This window comes from Musa acuminata, chromosome BXJ2-10, assembly GCF_036884655.1.
Source record: "Musa acuminata AAA Group cultivar baxijiao chromosome BXJ2-10, Cavendish_Baxijiao_AAA, whole genome shotgun sequence".
Taxonomy (NCBI): Eukaryota; Viridiplantae; Streptophyta; class Magnoliopsida; order Zingiberales; family Musaceae; genus Musa; species Musa acuminata.
The window spans coordinates 21,349,555-21,366,695 of record NC_088347.1 but is presented as its reverse complement, the minus strand read 5'-3'; the positions used below and the strand labels follow the sequence as shown (position 1 = coordinate 21,366,695).

The 17,141-nt window shown below is 42.9% G+C and overlaps 2 protein-coding genes and 1 pseudogene across 3 annotated transcripts; 1 reads left to right on the top strand and 2 right to left on the bottom strand.

Annotated features, from left to right (window-relative positions):
• The first annotated feature begins 2,369 nt into the window (after positions 1-2,369).
• Positions 2,370-8,937, top strand: LOC135624457 (homeobox protein knotted-1-like 13). Of its 2 annotated transcripts, none has more exons than XM_065128081.1 (6): positions 2,370-3,159; positions 4,576-4,696; positions 7,490-7,683; positions 7,750-7,881; positions 8,307-8,443; positions 8,529-8,937. In XM_065128081.1, the coding sequence occupies exons 1-6, from the start codon at positions 2,503-2,505 to the stop codon at positions 8,530-8,532; spliced, it is 1,245 nt and encodes a 414-aa protein (XP_064984153.1). In that variant the 5' UTR covers positions 2,370-2,502; the 3' UTR covers positions 8,533-8,937. The 2 variants fall into 2 exon arrangements, with proteins under 2 accessions (XP_064984153.1, XP_064984152.1); XM_065128080.1 differs by having other exon boundaries at positions 8,521-8,937.
• Positions 8,938-13,157: 4,220 nt separating this feature from the next.
• LOC135624456 (peroxidase 4-like) lies at positions 13,158-14,670 on the bottom strand. The gene is made up of 4 exons (XM_065128079.1): positions 14,424-14,670; positions 13,985-14,176; positions 13,745-13,910; positions 13,158-13,656 (listed from the first exon to the last, which is right to left on the bottom strand). The coding sequence occupies exons 1-4, from the start codon at positions 14,628-14,630 to the stop codon at positions 13,268-13,270; spliced, it is 954 nt and encodes a 317-aa protein (XP_064984151.1). The 5' UTR covers positions 14,631-14,670; the 3' UTR covers positions 13,158-13,267.
• Positions 14,671-15,819: 1,149 nt separating this feature from the next.
• On the bottom strand, positions 15,820-17,113 carry LOC135626042 (aldose reductase-like; annotated as a pseudogene).
• Positions 17,114-17,141: the final 28 nt, after the last annotated feature.

Sequence of the window (17,141 nt, the reverse complement as noted above, 5' to 3'; positions counted from 1 at the left end):
GTGCCCTGACAACCTTTCCATGAGCCTGCTTTCCCAGGACCAGTCACTGCATGATTTCAGATCACCGCAACACTATTGCTTCTTCAATCCTTCTTTAATTATTCCCCTTGATGGAATCCTATTACATGCCATGCAAAGGCACAGTGACTGAAGCTCGTGGGGAGCTAACCCTGAGCGGTGCCCTCAGGCATGTGGCAGAGATGATAACACCACAGGAATTATACTGCACCACCAGCAGAAGCCACTGTGCTTTGTATCGTATTGTCCATCCCCTTCAAAGATTTCTCTTGCAGCGAGCAGAAGACAAGTACTGCTACAGAAGTGTGATGAGTATGTTGTTGAGGAATCTCTTCTTTCTTCTGTACTTCCACAGTTTGGCACTGGTTATGGCCAGTGCCAAAGAGTCCTCCCGCTGCCTCCTCTCCTCTCTCTCTCTCTCTCTCTCTCTCTCAAAACCTGACCTGTGGGTACCTGATTCTGAACTCTGAAGGGAATTTTGACACTGACCCAACTTCCTTGTTCCATCAGAACTAACTCCTCACATCATGACAATACATGTGCATTAAAGACATCAGAGGTGGTAGGAGGAAAAACAGCAACCCAAAAAAAAAAAAGCAAGAAGAACATATTTACGTTGTTTCATCGTCATCTTGTAAAGATAAAAAGGCACTGAACACTCCCAAACATATTTTCTGTGGAAGAGACACTGTTTCAAACAGGTCTGTGCAGGACACAGTATACCATATCCACATACTAATCCATAAGCGCCAAGAGGCTTCTTCCTGTGTACAGGACCATGGCGACACTACCGGCTGCTGTAACAATCTCCATTTTGATCTTGTTCTTGTTTTCTCTTGCGGAAGGAGCTAAAGGTGATTCATTCTTCAAAGTCTCCTTTGGCTGGTGATCCATTTCGGCAGCTGAATTATTACAGTAGGGTTGCAGGCGTGGAGTCCGTATAGAGAAGGAGAAGGGGGACCGCCGTCTCAGTACCAGGGATGCAGAAGACGACGATTGGGTTGGGGAGGGATGGGGATGGCGTTCTCTGTATCGTGCAGGACACTTGAGGACCACCTCGACGACGGAGCCCATGCGCCTAGCGGTAGATGGAAGTGGACGGGGACCATGCCTCGATCTATCTCCCTCACCGATCCCTCCTCCACCGCCACTTGCTGCTGCTGCTGCTGCTGCTGCTGCCTGCCTGCCACCACTGTTCTCCATGTCAATGGTAGGAGGGATGGGTGCGGGGGCTGCCAGCATACGTATGGGATGCATTTACTGTTCGGAGATTTTGTTTTAGGTTAACGTTACTCACTTTCAACCGGCTCTTTTGCATGACGAGAGAGTGACAAAGAAAAGGTTGATTTCATAGTTCCAATCAATAGGTTGGAATGATCGACATTTACTTATCATTAACATGATAATGACACACAGATGTTCTTTGCATTATTGCATGGTTGATATCTAAGAGGGTCGGTGATTTCCTGTTAATCATACGTGACATGGGGAACGGATGGCGTGCGCAGTACAGCAATCTTTTACGTTTCCGGAGCATCATCCCAAAGCTGCTCCCAATGTTTACAGTTGGATGGATCCACCAACCGTATCCCGAAAGGTACGTCAAAAGATCAGCACGCGTGGCAAGCAAGGAAGGCCCATTGATGGTGGCTCCCACGGCTCAACACTCGCGTGTCGACTCCTTATTGGCCATTGGTTTGGTACGGCAGAGCGCTCCGCATGGTAGATGGTAAATGGTGCCTGTCTCTACTGAGGTATCAGACAGGTGAAGAGCGCTTCTTATTGGTGGATAGACCTGGCCGCAGCAGTGAACGATCGCGGGGTGGCCTCTTTACCGTCGACGCTGCCGCAGTCGAGACAAAGAAAGGGGATGGGCGAGTGCAAGTAGCATACGGCCACGTGGATGCTCATCGGCCGTCGGTTTGGGGGCGAGAGCGTAGCGACGGCCACGGACGAAGGTGCTTACGCAACCCACACCCGACGGCCTTTTTGCCCATTAAATCCCTCCACATGCTTTCTATTTTATGCTTAATTACGTGTTCCACCGAATTCAATCATGTCATCTGGAAATCCCCATAAAATGGCAGAAAAATATTGGTAGGAGTAAATGTATTTATTATGTTCTTGTATTTGCCCTTGCTTGTTAGCTAAAATAACGAATAGGGAGCCATGTAAAGCGAGGGCAAAACCGGAAGATTACATAAAGCCGAGGCAGCTCTGGTAATTTTGGGGTCTTATTTTGGTAATTTCATGGTGATTTGTCGCGAGTAAGCCCCAGAAGAAGTTAATTAAGATGATTAAAGTAATTAAGAGAGGAGAGAGGGCAATAAAAAGGACAAAGGCAAACCACCCCCACCAACCAACAACGAAGTCGTCGTCTGAGTGGGCGTCGGGCCTTCTTCTTCTTCCTCCTCTTTCTTCTTCTTCTTCTTCTTCTGCGTCTGATCTCACCGCCTCCTTACGGGGTTTGGGACTCGAACGGCGATGGCGTTCCGCGGCCGCATCCCCCGCGAGCTGACCCTGCCGCAGTACGCCGAGCAGCACCTGACGGACGACCATGCGGTGATCGGCTCCGTGGATCCCCTCTCCGGCCCGGCCGAGCCGTCCGTGGAACCACAGCATGCGCCGCTCGTCTCCGCCGGAGGCTCCGATGGAATCGGCCCTGCGTGGCTCGGCGGCGCGGCTCTCCGGCCGCAGGGCCCGCGCGGCAGCTTCCTCCACCTCCAGACCGCGTCCGACTCCTCGGCGTCGCCGGGGGGACGTGGCGGCGGAGGACAGTGGCTCCCGCGCCTACCAGTCCTGCCGCAGGACGGAGGCGACGACGAGATCCTGGCGTCGGAGGATCAGGGGGACGGGGAGACGGAGGAGGGTGAGGGAGCGATGCAGGGGAGCGGCGACGGGGAGGCAGCGGAGGTGGGGGAGGGTACGTGGCGGAGCGCGAGGTACAAGGCGGAGATACTGGCTCACCCGTTGTACGAGCAGCTGCTGTCGGCGCACGTTGCGTGCCTGAGGATCGCCACCCCGGTGGACCAGCTGCCGAGGATCGACACGCAGCTGGCGCAGACGCAGCACATAGTGTCCAAGTACTCGGCGCTTGGCGCCCAGATGCTTGCCGACGACAAGGAGCTCGATCAGTTCATGGTAAAGGAACAAGATAGAATTTGTTTTCCCTCCATATATACGCTTTTTATTTATTCAAATCCCGCATTTTCAGCTCAATAACTGATTTCTTCTTCTTGCTTTTTCTTAATTTGTGAATTTACTGCTTTGCCATATGAAAGATTGCAGTAGTGTTCTATTTATCTTCTTCTCTGCAAATATGATGCTCTTCCATTGTTTCTTGATGAGGGAGTCAGTGAGGAAGGGAAGGATTAGATGAGATGGAACGATCACAGGAAGATTCCATCTTGCTTGAGTTGCAGATTTTCTTGGCCAAGTATAATCTGTGAGCAGAACGGTTCCCAAACTGAGAGCATTATGTGACTTATGAAGGTAGGAAGTGAGACTGCGCTAGAGATCCAACAGAGCGAGATTCTTAAGCTCTTCAAGGGTTGGATTTTGTTTTGGATTATTGATATTTTTTAGTGCAGTTCTCTGTACTATTTTGGTGTTTGGTTAATATCTCCATTTCCTCATGGCACATAAGCAGAAACAGGAATGCCTTTTCTTCTACAGTTCCAAGGAACTAAAGGGTTTTGTAACTCCATATATATTGCAGGTATTTCAGAGGTTTAAAAAGTTTGTCAACTCCTTTTTTTATAGATGTGGATTAATTAGTCTTTTTCCATGAAGGAAAACTAGAATTGCTTCTGGTGCAACGAGAGTTGGTTTGCACCATATTATGATGATGCTATCCTATGACTAATGGTGTTAAGGAAGCACCGAATGCTGTTCGCAACTTACTGATGGCTGATTGTGAAGATGCATTGTAATCTTGTTGCCAAGGACTTCTTTGGTGTAATCACTCAAACAACCATCCTTTCCATGAGTGGTGTTGTAGTTGTTGATGTACTTAAATCTGGGGAAGAACATAACTTGGATGCTCAAACTTGAGATAAGACTTGTAGCAACTAAGATATTAGCAATATGTCAAAAGTCCGTTCTCAATCAACCAGCATAGTTATGATTTAGCAGTTTCATGGTTTTAGAACAAAAGTTTAGATCATTAATATAGTTTTTTTTTAAATCTAGCGCTGTTTCTTTTTTACTAGTATGCATGAAGCTATGAAATTTTATTTGAGAGAATTCTCCTTTCTTGAGCATTTCTGTATTTGTACTGTATATGACTGATTTGTTACACAAGATTAGTGGTAAGGTCAATTAGGCCTATGTGTTTGGACTTAGGAGAACATGATCTGTCGGCAAAATAGACATGCATGTAGATTTGTTCTTATCCAGTCATTGTGTTTTATGTCGATGGTATAAAGTTTGATAATTTCCAGATTTTCAGATATTCAGCACCTTCTACCTTCTCCGAACTTCAACTTTTAAAAGTTGTTCTACCTGTTCTTTTGGATATAGTATAAATTTCTAATATCCATTTAACATTTTGCTTAGACACAATACGTTTTGCTTCTCCGCTCCTTCAAAGAACAACTACAGCAGCATGTCCGTGTTCATGCAATGGAGGCGGTGATGGCTTGCTGGGAGCTTGAGCAATCGCTGCAAAGCCTTACAGGTTAGTTTCTTGTTCCTTCTTCTTAAGTTACAAGTTTATAATCACTTGAAATGTCAAACTGTAATAAATGGAGGAGAATATAATTTGTGGCCAAGTCAAAGTGCTACAATTTTCACTTGAAAAGTGTTTCTTGCAGTTGCTACAAGTTATAAACTTGGTAGTTTAGTTACCTATCTTACCTTTTGAGATGTCATGACTTCGATGTAACAGTAGAATCACGATGCAAGTTAGGTTTTCCATAACATGATTAACTAGATAGAGGGAAGTCAGTCTAGAAAGAAGATGTTGCAGATTGCTTGCTCACAGCATGTAGGAGGCACAAGCTTCAAACTCAAATGCTAACTGCTCTGTTTCGACTATGGTTTTGTGATGAACTTATTAAGAAAATCTGTGATATATCTGTCAACCTTACATATACTCGAATGATTTTTTGTTAAAACTTTAGACCAAGTTACTGAGGACTTGCTAATCGTTGCTGTAGCTTATGACTCTGTTTTATGCATTTACATCTGGAGAATGAAAATGGATATTGTAAAGATTTTTTCCTTTTATGGTCACTCTAATGTTCTTCTACCTTTCTTTCTAGTGTCAATATACCACTAGATCTGAACACTCTTTTCTACTTTTATGTTATGATTCCATAGAATTTTGTTTTGGATTTGATGGTTCATTCATGAACCATCCTATACTATTTTATATAGCGAAAGGAGGTATTGGACTTCGTCAATTCAGGCGGTGATTGGTCTGACAGAATAGTAAAGGGGGTAGAACCCCACTTAATTTTTTTTCTTCAATTTTAGCTCATTAATTTGAACTTAACTCATTGCTTCGTTCATTGTTCCCATAGATGATGTTTCCCTTAACCCTTATGGAACATGGATAGAATTTGCAAGGTCAGAACCGGATAAAATCAGTTGGAGTCAGTTGCGACAGATCTCTCTGTCATGATGATCTGGTATATTACCACAGATCAGAAGTTGATCTGCTATAATTCAGTCTCCTTCCTTGTTCTCAAGTTAAAGGATATATATATATATATATATATACACTAGGGGAGTGTTCTTCCACCTTTCATGGGAACCTGTTATTGAAGAATTAAACCCTCTACTAACAAGAATACTCTCCTCCAATTTGTTCCCCTACCTCTAAGTTCTCTTACAGGAATTTTTTTCATTTCAGTTTGTACTTTCTAACAGGATACCTTCCAAAGATAAGCCATATATCTTAATTTATGCAGTCAGTTGCCATAAGCTATTTGATAAAAAAAAAATGTATATGGTTTAGATCTTAAGGTATTCTGGACAAGATCATGTAGGACATGGGCTCAAACAAGTGGAGTCATAGTGATTATAAGATTAAGTTTTTTTAATTTTTCTCTTCCTCTTTTATGTTATTTAATTTTCTCACTTCTATATCTTTGTTTTTGTTGTTACAAATCAAGCAACATATCCTATAAATCATGCTAAAGCTCAAAGGGTTTTTTTTTATACAGTTGTTATATTATATTTTTGAATTAAGCCTTGACCGAAAGTAGGGGCTAATTATAAATTATCCATGTAGTTAGATATCTTTAGCATTCTGATCTCTAGAGTTAAAAAAATTATATTAGCATCCCTATATTATGAAAGCGAAATATTTAACCCAAGGTTCGCAATACCGTACCGTACCGGTGTTTCGACCTGGGCTCGGTATCGGTATGGTACGGTATATCGAGCGGTACACCCAGGTGTGCCGAGTACTGTAGCAGGCGGTCTGCGTACCGGCAACTTGTCGGACCGGTAACAGGCGGTCCGCGTACCGGCAACCTGTCGGATCGGTACGTACCGTCTGTACCGGGCGGTACAGTTCGGTACTGTAGACCATGATTTAACCCCATCAACCCTAACGCCGTCAGCTTTGTTGACGGAAGATATAACATATGACAGCATGTATGGAATTATCGATTTTGACAATGGCAAAATGATCATTATATGTGTTAACTAAAAGGTGAAAGAAAGGGGCCATTGGTTTAGGTAGTCGTATGATTGATTTCTTCCCCAAATCGATCTGTTGGGATTTCTTCCCCCAAATCGATCTCTTAGGGTTTAAGACTGACTTAGCATTGCCACGTTGTAGAGGAGCTTTGCTGTAAACCTTAAGAGATCGAATTGGGAAAGAAACCAATTATGCGACTGCCTAAGTCAATGGCTGCTTTCTTTCACTTTTTAATTAATACCTGAAATGATCATTTTATAATTAATAAAATCAATAATTTTGCATATGCTATCATGTGTTATATCTTTCATCGGTAAAGCCGATGATATTAGGATAAATGAGATTAAATGTTTTACTTTCATAACTATAAAGATGCTAATTAAAATTTTGAAATATAGAAATCGAGATGCCAAGGAGGTCTAACTACGATTAACCCCTATAGTAGAGATAGCATAAGCAAAGATTAAGGAATGTTGATTGTGTTGCTGCTTTCGGTTTATCTATCTGCAATTTCCTGCTTCATCTACCGTACTCTTAAACTTCCCATTTGACTACAATCCCTATCCGAAACTCTGTTTCTAAATAGAAAAAAGAGAACAACAAAGGAAGTTTTTTAGTTGAAGCAGAAAATGGTAGTCACTTTATGTGAAAGAAAGATCTTTACTAGGAGGACTCTAACTCTGCAACTGGGAACTCAGTACAAGTATGCAGCCGACTGTGTTGCCATTTACAAGTTTTGGATGGCTGTGTATAAATGCAATTTTACTACAATGCTTTTGGTGGGTGAGGTTGCTGAAGAGTACTTTACCATTACCACAGGTGTTTCTCCTGGTGAAGGAACGGGTGCCACAATGTCAGATGATGATGATGATCAAGCAGACAGTGAAACAAACTTGTTTGACGGATGCCTGGATGGATCAGACGGCATGGGGTTCGGCCCACTTTTTCTGACGGAGAGTGAGAAGACCTTGATGGAACGAGTCAGACAAGAGCTGAAGCATGAACTAAAACAGGTAGATGGGTACAATTTTTACCATGAGCTTACGTGCAGGTTGCCAAATGAACTCTCTGATTTTTAGGGTTACAAAGAGAAAATTGTAGACATCAGAGAAGAGATTCTGCGGAAGCGAAGAGCTGGGAAACTCCCAGGAGATACCACTTCTACTTTGAAGGCTTGGTGGCAGTCCCATTCCAAATGGCCATACCCAACGGTAAGTTATTTGGAGATGTTTTCATAGATTGCGTCCGAATTCTTCTTCATAAGCTCCTGTTCTTTTGTATGGGCTAGAATACTTGACTGGAATTTAAGATAAAATAATTATTTGCTTCTGCCAAGTCTGGAGAAAGACTTGTAGCTGGCAGAACCAGCTGTAGGTTTTGAGCAAAGTTGGTGAGACAGGGTGGCCCATTATGTGGCCGATAAGAAAAGCTCGGTACTTCCAGGAGAGGAGTTGTTCACTCCTCTCTCATGGTGGATGACTTTTTCATCTCGATTTCCTTGAGCCTGCATGATTTGTTCTGCTGTCTATTTTCAATATCCTGCCACCTGCTTCCTCCATTTTGCTTGTGTTCTCTCAAGCGGCATGACTCACTGGGCAAAATATATTCTGTAATCTCATCCTTTTTGTGTTTGTAGGAGGACGATAAGGCACGGTTAGTGCAAGAAACAGGGCTGCAACTAAAGCAGATTAATAATTGGTTCATCAACCAAAGGAAAAGGAACTGGCACAGCAATCCATCGTCATCTAGTTCAACAAAAAGCAAGAGAAAAAGGTACATAACTTCTATCTTCTTACTGACAAAAAGATTCCTTTGCTGCTGCTCTCTTCTTACAAAATTACAAAATGAAGTAATGCAGGTGACAAGGGGCAACTTTGAAGACATGCTATGAATCTGAGCAATATGGTGAAGATCAGATTCTCAAAGCGTGACAAAAAGTGATGGTAAACGATCTTACTAAGACCCTTAATTTGCTTCAAGGGAAGATAATGGGTTAGAGAATCGCCCTCGTCGATCTGAACCACAGCACAGATACTGATATCGTTGTGGTAGTATTAGCAGCATTCGAGTATATACTATCATAGCGCTTATATTGAATTGTTCTCTCCTTGTCCCATGAGCCGTTGACTTTTTACTCCTAAACATGTCTTAGATCAAGAAACAAGTGTGGTTGTACAGTCATAAAGTTACATCTAGTGTACCTATATTGCTGCACTCAAATAGTTCACAAGTTGCAAGGAAATCTACATTGTGATAGTGCATATATATTATCAGGTTTGTCAGTCAGTAAGCCCTTACGTTCACAAGTTAATTTTCCTGTTGAATCAGCGAAAACAAAATCTGATGTGAAGAACTCATGGTTCATCTGGTCTTGTTTCTCTCACTCCTTTGCTGTTTGAATTGCAAATGGTTGTTTAACATGAATGCTTGATTGAAGACTTGTTCCTTGTTGTCATCAGCTTGGGTCTAAGAAAATGAGCTTCCTCGTGCGATGCGATACCAGACAGATTAGCTCATCTCTCTCCTGCTGCTGACAACCTTCTGCTGCTCAAATGAAAGGGGCAACAATTCCTTTGGCTAATTTGCTCCAGCTATTTATTACGTGGCAATACAGTCAGCATCCGTGAGAGGTAAAACTTGGTGCCACATGGACAATAGTTTAAAATGGGATTAAGGAAGGCAACAACATTCCCTAATATATCCTCTCTTTTTAATCCATTATCGTAATCAAATTTAGTTATTTTTTATTACATTTATTTTACGCTCGTAAAGCATGCATCCGAGTCCACGATACCACGTATTTATATTTATTGATTCTACCGAAGATATGTACCTATCATACTAAATTTTGGCGTCATTACTAATTCGATTATCTAAAATAGTATCCGACCGATATATAAATCTTTTAGATCATTTAAATTAAATAAAAAAAAGTATTTTTAAAATTTGCATTCATAAATTATTAGTAAATTTAGGGAAGCTTAAAAGCAGCATAATTGGGAGGAGCGCTGTACTATTCAAATCTTTCATCAATTCAATTTAATTCAATGGAATAATTGACACTGAAATATTGAACTCCATATGAGTCCATTCAATTATTCTTCCACTTAAATGGGACTTAACTGGCCATTACTAAGCAAAGTGTTTGATCGGCCTCATTCCAGATATATGTGGAGGATTCTAAATCATGTTTCCATTACCAACAGCCCCTTTTATGTCAAGCTTTGACTACGTGAGGGAGATGGTAACCCAAGCAAAGGAATCAGAGTTCCACCAGAACCCTACTTTATGGATTGAGAACCAGATGGTTATCTGCACTCAGCACTGTAACCAGATGGCTGCCAACAGGATGTTTACTATAGTCCAATAAACCTCGCTGCTGCAACATTTTCTGTTGTGATAATTTCTTAGATACTGATTCACAAAGTCTTCCGGAGCGATTCTGGGATGAGATTCCTTCGATCTATACGAACATCATATGAGATTCCTACTTGATTCGTTTGATAGTCAAGTTAATAATAAAACGAAGTAAAAGTTACAAGTACAAAATGTTATAAATTGTTCAAATTAAAAAGAAAAAAAGAATTTCTTTTCAAAAAAATTATTTGAAAAGATGTTTTTTTTTTTTTTGATAGTTATTTTTCAAATGTTATGTTTTTGAGAAAAAAAAAGTTAATTTTCAAAGATAGTGTCTTTTGAGCAAATAGTTAATTTTCAAAGATCGTATCTTTTGAGAAAATATCTATAAATAGGTATTTGAGGATAAATTACAGAGACAACTCTTTCATGCTCTTCTTCCTTACTTTCCAAGTGATTGAGTTAGACATTCTCTAATTCCTGAAGATTCTTTATTGTTTGCTTAATACAGATCTTCTAAAAGCTTGTCAGATCCACTAAAACTATTTGTATCAAACCTATAGCAATTTTATTGAGAAGAGGGTGTAAATATCGTTTTTAGGAAAGTGTTTATACACGTTTCAAGCCTAAATATCTTTCCTAAAGTATTCTTGATCTTGTGTTTGTTATTTATTTCCATAGTATTTTTTATCCTCTTCTTTATCGTATCTTTTTCTCAACACAAAATTATTAATCTTGATTGTTATGGAAAGATGTCGTTGATCTTTAAGGTAGGTGAGTGTAGATGTAAGTGATCAAAAAACAATCCTCGTTTTATTATATTTAAGATGAACTATATCTAATCATAAAGGGATAAAATATTTTATAAAATATTATGTAAAGAGAGTGTCTCTAACAACCTCACCTTGGATTTTTATTAATGCAGGCGGGAACGGAAAGACAACTTACAATCATTTACCTTGGACCCTTGTCCACGTGAGTAGATAGGTGGAGAGTGGCCCTTGTCTTCTATTTTCTACTTAGATACCTCACAGAGGCCACGTGTTGGATGATGAATAGCTGGTTATATTCTGCTTATCGTTTGTCTCCTACCAAAGGTGTGCTTTGGGGTTTCTCACAAGAGGGTTTCAAATTGTGACGTTCAATTCATCCAACACGTTAAGCTTATGTCTCTCTGATTAGTTCTCCAACTCCATGCATCAAGCAGACGCTGATGAGGTCGGGGGCACCCAACCCGTGCCTTGAATCGATGACCTGTATCCCTCAATAAGGGATCATTCCTCATTGATGGGCCCCCCCTCAGGAGTAAGGGAGTTGGGACACTTGATCTTCACACCAAAACAATAATGGAAGGTTGGAACGCCTGGCCTCTGCATCTTAATAAGAGATCACTACTCACCGACGAGCCCTCATCAATAGCAGATCAACCCTTGCCAACATGAACCAAACCCTCTTTCGGGCGTGGAGATCGGCAACGATAAGGGTTAGTTTCTTGACCTCTATGGCTTTGCAATGAAGAAAGCAAGGGACCAGTTTCCCATCTTTTCATGACTCTTAGTCATTGCTATCTTGGTTACCTTCTTGAACCTTCAACCTTGTGGAAAAGACAATAGCACTCTTGCTCATTGCCTCTTTGGCCCACCATAGGGTTCAATAATCCCATTTAATAGCTTTGTGTAATATCATCATCAAGGTCATGGTCGTTGATGGTACAGACATCATTGACCACTTTCAGAGAGCCAATAGGATGCAACAATAATAGGAGCCATAGCGTTGGGTCGATTTCTAGACCTCTGCACCTTGACAAGAAAGAGGGGGAAGGGGAGGAGAAGGGGGGAGGTTGGGTGGTCGGCTACTTGACCACCCTAACTAGGGCTGAGGAAGGCATGTTTTAGCCCAAGGTGCTGGCATCAATCTATTTTTGCCTCGAGCTACAAAGCCTCCCATCGTTGAGGGACACATCTCGGGCAGGTGAGGTATGTTTCTGCCTAAGATGCCCATCGGATCATAGTGAGTGCTATAGTGAACTACAATGAGCGAGCAAAGTGGGTCCACAAGCAGTGATAAGAGTCACGAGTGATGCTGGCGATGATGTGGGCTACGATGAGGACTACAGACAAAGGGTGCGGGCACTACTAGCAGTGATACAACAGGTGGATGGCAATCGACCTAAAGTGGGGTCGACTAGCACTTCCCCCTTTAATAGTTGAAGCTTTTATCGCATCTCCTCCGACCGTTAGTCTATCTACCATAGTTGGATCCATTAGAAATCCTTCATCAAGTCTGTTGACTGGACCTTTAATTCAGGCAAAGCCGAGTGATGGTGTGGTCAGTTGAATTCTATGATTGGGGATCAAAGTGTCTTCTTGGCCGATGACTTGATAGGTCTCAAGTGCTCTTGGGATATCATCGTCATGTGGGGTAGGGGAACCTCGATGGAAGTTGGTGGCGGTTGTGCCAAGGATCATGGTTATATTAGTGGCACTGTTTGTCGGGTTAACTATGATAAAAGTGGAGCGATGATTTATATCATGTATGTTCCCATCTATACTTACTGAGTTGAGTGCAGATTAAGAATACTTTGATGGGGATGAATAGGTGGCTCGAGGTCAGTGCTAAGGTGGATGCACAAATGTGTCAAAATGGTAACTACTATCCTATTGAGTGAAAATATTGTTGGGTTAGGAGCAAAACCTCTTCGCTTGAGTATTTATCGAGATAGTCAATGAGCAGACACTCGTATGACACATGTCCTTCAAAATATTACGAGAATATGATGGCATTATGGTCAATTTGACATGATTTAAACTTGGTGGGTGATATGATTTGATGGGCTTTTTATGATTGATCTAGTTTTAAAGAATATTTCAAGTGTGATATATTTCAAGAACATTTTATTTATAGATGATGTTGGTCTGATGGTTGGTCGGAGGCTTTAGCCTCCTCCTCACATGACTGGCTTTGACTGAAGTGAACATTTCTCCGATCATATTCCCACAACTGATTCATTTTTTATGACTTGTTATGTCAAGGTTTCAAGCTATCTTTTCATGTGGAGATCCCTAATTCTAAGTAAATTTATCTGGTCTTGTTTGAGACGCCATGCATGAGCTGCAAAAGCCTGCAAAAGTTCCAATAATATCACTAGATATTAAGGTTTATTTGACTGGTACACGAGACACAATACTAGAAGGACAACTTATCCCTTCTGCATGTTGCATGCTCCTACTTGCAGCAGTCTCAGTTGGTCTTCCTGCAGTTGAGCCTGACCTCGCCGTCGGTGCCGGTGAGAGGACTTATGTTCCCCATCTTCACCATTGCAGCAGCGAAGTCGCTGAAGAACCTGGCCGTGTTCGTGGAATAGGTGGTGACGAGGGAGTCGGTGGATCCTCCACCGAACAGCTGCTGGTCCGAGTGCAGCAGGCCCTTCTTCTTCACCAAGTTCCTGAAGTAGAAGTTGTCGAAGAGCGTGCAGGTGACGGCGTCAAGGGGCGACAAGTTGTCGTCGCCGTCGCCGGAGCTGGGGCAGTTGGACTGGCGGGAGGTGGCCAGTGAGGAGTCGATGCTCGTCTCGTTGTAGATCCTGTCCCGGAACGAGATGCACCTCGCCTGCCCGATCGTGTGTGCTCCTGTGGCATTTCGATGTCATCAAAGCATGAGGCACACAGCATACTGTTTGATGGTGATTACTCAGTTTCAGATCCTCCAATCGATCACCTGAGAGCGCCACCATGTCAGTGGTGCCGAGACCCTTCTTGGAGTAGGCGGATATCAGATCATCCAGGTCCGATTTGGGCGATGGAATCTCGGTGTTCGCAGCATCCAAGCTCGCAGTTGTTGCATCCCTTCTTCCCAGTTGCACCGTCCATAAAGGACCGCCGAGCTGTAAAGGAACTCCGATCTTAACCACGGAGTTGGATCAAACAAAGGACGCATGGTGAAGGGGATGACTCTTACAGCGGCGACGGACTCTCGAGCTGCCACCGCGAGGATGTCAGCGCAGGACACGACTTGCTTGCAGACGGCCTCAACCTGGGATTTGATGTTGTCGATGACGTCGAAGCCTCGCAAGGAGTTGTTGTTGGGGACTGCAGTCTTCTCTCCGGTGAAGCTGGACGTGTCATCCAGCAGAACTGATCCATCACAGCCCTGTTTGTGATCATCAACCACATCAGCTCATTCTAATTAACCTGTTTGTGAATGTAGTGAATGGATTCCTGTAGCTGCGTAAACTCGTAATCCTCATATCAACGTGGAGGAAAAGAAGAGGCACGTACGTACACGAGGCAAAATCTCATGTCACCACGTACCAAAATGAAGACATCAACATGAATAAGCTTCATGAACAGATTGCTATTCTAACAAGAAGAAAAGCATGAGTTCGGGTGAGACTTGCATTGACAAAGCAGTCATGGAAATGGAGGCGGAGTAGTGACGCTCCCATGCGGGCCTCTTTGGCAACAGCAGCCCTCACAGCAAGCCGAATGGTTTGGATAGCAAGAGGGCATGAGGTGCTATAGAAAGTCGATGACAACTGAGCAGAAGCAATGGCAGCAAACAAGAAGAACGCTAGCAAACAAGAAGGAGGGTGGATGCAGGCCATTGTTGCAGAAGAAGGAAGAGTTGAGCAACCTGAGAGTGTGGAAACGTGGTGCACAAGCCTGGGTATTTATAAGCAAAAGCTCAGAGAGAGAGAGAGAGAGAGTAGTGAGGGCAGGTTTGGCTGATGGTCCACTCACTCAAAGCTCAACATCACCTACCGCAGGCCACAATCAAAGCTCTCAAGAATCGTAGGCAGATAAGGTGATGTACCACCCACTTATTGCAGCAAGCTTTGGTTCCTGCAGCAAACATCTTTAGATTTGCTGCATATTTATGTGGCTTTAAGTACGGAAGGATTATACTTAACTTGTGCATGACACAGATAGTGGATTAGGTGAATGGAGAAGACAAGTCACAGCCATTTATCCACGACATTCTTCAGAAATCTGGATCAATATATGCACCTTTTGAAAGGTCAAAATCTCCAACTCAGTGGCTTGAAGCAAATGCGGTTCTGTTCTTAATTCTTTGCATGCCACACTTTTGAACTCTTTTTATGGTCAAAATTTCAAGACTCAATATATGACATATATAATTCAGCAAATGGAGTGGTTGAGTCGGGAGATTCTCTTTCTTGAATGGAAGAAACTTTGTTCGTGGAAGGATTTTGACCGAAGCATCTCACTTTGGTCAACAAACTCATGCGCACTGTGCTTACTCGCAGCTGCAGTGATGCATAGTGGCTTCCATTTGCATGTCCCCCAAACTTGGAACCTTCTCAAGCTCGTCAATACCATTAATTAGCTGTCTTCAATTAGTATGTTGAAGCCTTGCGATTCTTGAATTCACTTCTTTGTATGTTGGCGTCGGTGAAAGGTTACACGAAGGTTATGGCTTTTGACTTTGCTTGCCAAAGTCGATGCACGCTTGAAGGCACTTCCAGTCACAGGGATTTGACAACGAAGTGTGCCTCCTTTTGACTGCCTTTTCCTTCTAATCTCTCTCACTTGCTGTATAGGAGAATAAAAGCCAAAGAGATCATGCGAGGCTGTGGAATTAACCGATATTTTATCACTCTTTATTAGGTCATGTCGATCTTGAATCTCAAAATGAAGTTAATCGAAGTGTTAATCCTGTGGCCGAAGCACTTGCAAACCAATCATTCAGATCGCAGATCGATGACTTATTCCTATATATCGAAGTCTGAAACAACTACAAGAGATTTATATTGTGAAACTTCAGCAAACATAGCATGGTGCTTTATTTCTCGGGCCACAGAGGGAGACTCCGCGAGCTTTCTAGACCTCGTCATCCCACAGTTCAGCCACACTCTTGTATGGCCCCTCACTCTTGTTCACAAAGGTCTCCTCTCCGGACACAGTTCTCCTCTGCAGCACCAACAATGCTTGCATGAATCATAATCCTTTTATCAGAAGCGTACATCAAAGGAAATATGATCTCTGGTTACCTGGTCACGTATGCTATTCAAAGCTTCCAAGTCTTCTTGAGGGATTGCCCACCCAAACAACTGTATGTTTCCTTTGATCCTATCGGCATTCGTCGACTTCGGAATAACGCTGGTACCTCTTTGCAGCCCCCATTTTAGCAGCACCTGCCCAGGGGTCTTGTTGAGCTTCTTGGATACCTGTATTAATGGTGATTCGGATGAGTACAGCTTGGTCCAGCTGCATCATCTTGTGTTAATGAGAAATAACAGATCGAGGTGTTTCACCGTCACTACTGTTGGATCGTGTATGAGGTCTCGATCACTTCTCGAAGATCCCAGTGGAGAGTAAGCCTGCAAGTAGGAGATCAGTTAGTGGTGTATGCGGCTGAAATCCTCAAGGGAGTTGAGGATTCCTTACGGTGACATGGATCCCATTGTTCTTGCAGGCCTCGAGTATCTTATCGTTCCTCCAGCCCGGGTGCATCTCCATCTGTCCTCGAAGCAAAGATGAGATGAGAAGGGAGAAAAGAGATGGAATTGAGCATGCATGGTTTGTGCTACTCTTGCACAGCACCTGTTGGCTTTACCTGGCACACCGAGGGCATGATTTGGGCACATTGAAGCAGCTTGTTGAGCTTCTTTGAGGTGAAATTGCTGACTCCAATGTCCCTGACGAGTCCATCTTTCACCAGCTTCTCCATTTCTCGCCACACTCCCTCCATGTCGAAGTCTAGTATGTCAGATGCTCGTGGAGGCCTTGTTGCACCTTCCTTGAGGTGAAATGGCCAGTGAATCTGCCATAAAAAGAGTTGCTGTCATACCTGGAACTGATGATTGACCAGTTTATCCCAGCTAAATTATCATTGGTTTACGATTATGATCATCATATATATGCTGTGACAACCTAACATCATGTTGTCTTCCCCTAGGCATCCTGGTGGGGAAGCAACTCAATCCTAATATATGTGGTCTTCAGCATCGCAAGTATGCAGGCTTACCAGATAAAGGTCGAGGTATTCAAGCTGCAGCTCTTTTAGGGTTTGCTTCAGTGCATTTCGAACTCTATCAGGAGAAAGATCTGTGCACCTGCACCACATAGAGCACATGATTGACGTCTGATTCCCT